Below are 3,224 nucleotides of genomic sequence, written 5' to 3' on the forward strand. Positions count from 1 at the left end.
ATATTAACAAAATAAAAACTTTAATATTTCATAAAATTAATTTTTTTAAATTTTTTTTTGCAAATAAGATGAATAATCACAATTACTATTTTCGAAAAGTCAAAGTTGTTTTTATATATAGATATAGATATTGATATACGCAACATTATAATGTATTTACGTATTCTTTTCATATATTATATCTATTTTCATTATTTTCATATATATTTAATTTTATTTCAGTGACTTTAATTTCGTAAAAAAATTGCTGCATATATTTTCATGAAAATAAATAATAAAATTATAGGAAAGATAGAAAAAAGAATAGAAAAAAAGATAATACATGTTTTGCTTAATTTGAGTTTTTTTGTTTCATTTGGTCTGCGAGAGCCGGGGTTACTTGGGGGGCGATGGTTTGACCGGAGTTCCCGAAGAAGCCTCATCAACTTAGCTCTCCCTCCTTTGCTCTTGTCCGGATTTTTTTTATTGTACTTAGACGGGTACTCTTTTTTCTCTTTAAGGCTTTTCTTTTTGGGCTTTCTTTAAAGAAGTTTTAGCAAGGCTCGACCATTTGTCTGTTTTTTTGTGCTTTTAAGGGTTTCTTAGGTTTTTTCTTTTCGTCTTTCTTTCAATAAAATTTCAATTCAACGGATACAAATAATCCTACAATTTATGCTAATTAATTGCAAAATTGCCACGATATAAATAATCCTTTAATTTTATTTTATTTACAAAACTGCCACCAATTCAATGAAATTGATTTTTAAATTCAAAGTTGTCTAGTATAGATTTTTGTCCCCCTAGATTTAGCTCATCATTTGATTTATTTAATTAAGCGGAGAGTCACGATCAACATTATGTTAATTAATTACGATTAATTGAAGCTTTAATTCGCTTTTGCATCAATTACCTTCGTGATCCCCCCTCTCTTTCTATATATATAGACATGTATGTATATATGTCACCATCTTCATCTTCAGATAATTACTGTACAAAATATAACCATATGTCTCCACTTTCGGTTCTAGGGTTTTTCAACTTTTTGTACTCTTAATAATTAATTTCTCTTCACCACTATATAAACACACATATATATAAGTTTCACTGACATTAAGAATGAATATTCATAATACGAGGTTTGAAATATCTTACAGTGGCAGAAGATCCAAGATCCACATAAACTAGCTGCCGTTTCCTACGATTTCTCAAAAGGGGAGGTTTTTCAAGAGACAAAGAGATCCAACTAAGGAGGTGTGTATTAATTAAGTCTTGCTTTAGATCCATTAATTTTGTTGAATATTTGGTGGCCGAATCTTGACTGGTTTAATTTTATTAAGAATTAAAGGTGCGAAAAGATGAAGCTGATCATCTAGTAAAAAAATAACGATATGAATTTAGCTACATAAAAATTCCTGTGTTCCGTTTGAATCTTCTTACAAAATTTTCAGGGTATTTAATTAGATCAATTACAAAGATGTTTCAGAATCGTGCTCAATTTTACATTTTTGAACTTGTTTTTTCATTGCAGTTCTTTTAGGTTCTCAAATAAATTGAATAATGCTAATGTTCATAATTTTATCATTAATTAATTTGTTTAGGTTCTTTATCTTTTTTCTTTTCTGCCGATCGGAACAGCTCCAAAACTCCGTGTGTGTATGTGTATCATTTAATTAAAGAACATACTATAAATTAATCTGTATATATTGTTTCCAAGATTACAGTGCGATTAACTAATTGTGGGCGATTTGAAAAGAATTGGAGCTTGTAAGTATGAGTAGTACCCTTATCTTCTCCATTCAAATACCTCAAAAATGATTATTGAAGTCATTACTTTTTATTTTTTTTAGAATTACTTGAAGTCATTAATTTCAATTACATAGAAATCAAAGCAATTTTGTTCTTTTATTCATTAATTTATTTGAGGTTAGAGGAAAATGAACAAATCGAGCATTGATTTTTTATATAATGTTAAATTAATAACTTTAATAATATTTTTTTATAATCAAATAAGTAACAGACAGGATCTCTACACCACATAAAGGTGGGACCACTATCAACACAAAATTGAGAAATCTACACCACACAAAAGTGTGAACATTATCCACACAAAAGTGGAAAAACTACACAGCACATATATAAGCGGGATTGAACCCAAAATACACCTAAGCTTTGGGTACCTCAACTTTCCCACTTGAGATAGGCCCCATTGGCGACTTTAGTTGTAATTCTGATGTATTAGAATTAGAATTAAAATAAATGAATAAAACAAAAAATAATGCTTAAGGCACCAATATCTCTCATGTAATATTACATACATTTTATTCTATTTTATTTATTAAAAAAAACCTAATATCTCACCAATTTAGAATAGATTTGCTTTGCAGAATCATGGCTTCTTCTTCATCATCTTCGAGCAGCAACTCAAGCCCTCCGTGCGCCGCCTGTAAATTCCTGCGGCGGAGATGCCTATCTGGCTGCATCTTCGCTGCGTATTTCCCCGCGGAGGAGCCGACGAAGTTCGTGAACGTGCACAAGATCTTCGGCGCCGGCAACGTGAGCAAGCTGCTGAACGAGATCCCGCCTCACCAGCGCGAGGACACCGTGAACTCGCTGGCTTACGAAGCCGAGGCTCGGCTGAAAGATCCCGTCTACGGCTGTGTGGGGGCCATCACCATTCTTCAGCGCCAGGTCTTCACCCTTCAGCAGGAGCTCGACGCCACCAATGCTCACATCATGCGCTTCGCAACCGGAAACGGAGCCCCGTCTTCCGGAAACAACTCGGGTTTTGTCGACCCGAATACGGGACCGGATTATTGGGCTGGGAAAGGTGAAGATGGAGGTATCTAAAATGTATGTGTCGTGTGCAGATTTATGTATACGATCAAATCATAAAATCATACGTATATATGTAAAATTGACTATGTTATGTGTATGTATATGGTATTACATATATGTGTTGGCATTTGAAAAAAAAAATATTATTCGAACTCATGTGGTGCATTTACTGTTAATCTTTGTGATAGAACGGACTAAAGTGATTTTCCATTCTCACAATAAGTACGAATTCTCTTGAATCGTACCTTTTTTTATACTAGCATTTGCACCTCGTGCAATGCACGGAAAACGTTTTTATATTTATATATATATAAATTGATACCAGCTCAATTAAATATAAGAAAAAACTTAATTTTCACTTAATATATTTGAGTTGAATATTAAAAAAATAAAAAAACAAAGAAAAATTC

General features: G+C 32.4%; 1 protein-coding gene across 2 annotated transcripts; it reads left to right on the plus strand.

The window, feature by feature from the left end:
- The first annotated feature begins 878 nt into the window (after window positions 1–878).
- LOC130990391 (LOB domain-containing protein 25-like) lies at window positions 879–2,968 on the plus strand. Of its 2 annotated transcripts, none has more exons than XM_057914630.1 (2): window positions 879–1,230; window positions 2,351–2,968. In XM_057914630.1, the coding sequence occupies exon 2, from the start codon at window positions 2,368–2,370 to the stop codon at window positions 2,824–2,826; it is 459 nt and encodes a 152-aa protein (XP_057770613.1). In that variant the 5' UTR covers window positions 879–1,230; window positions 2,351–2,367; the 3' UTR covers window positions 2,827–2,968. The 2 variants fall into 2 exon arrangements, with proteins under 2 accessions (XP_057770613.1, XP_057770614.1); XM_057914631.1 differs by having other exon boundaries at window positions 2,364–2,968.
- Window positions 2,969–3,224: the final 256 nt, after the last annotated feature.

The sequence above is a fragment of the Salvia miltiorrhiza genome, chromosome 6, assembly GCF_028751815.1.
Source record: "Salvia miltiorrhiza cultivar Shanhuang (shh) chromosome 6, IMPLAD_Smil_shh, whole genome shotgun sequence".
In the NCBI taxonomy this organism is placed as follows: Eukaryota; Viridiplantae; Streptophyta; class Magnoliopsida; order Lamiales; family Lamiaceae; genus Salvia; species Salvia miltiorrhiza.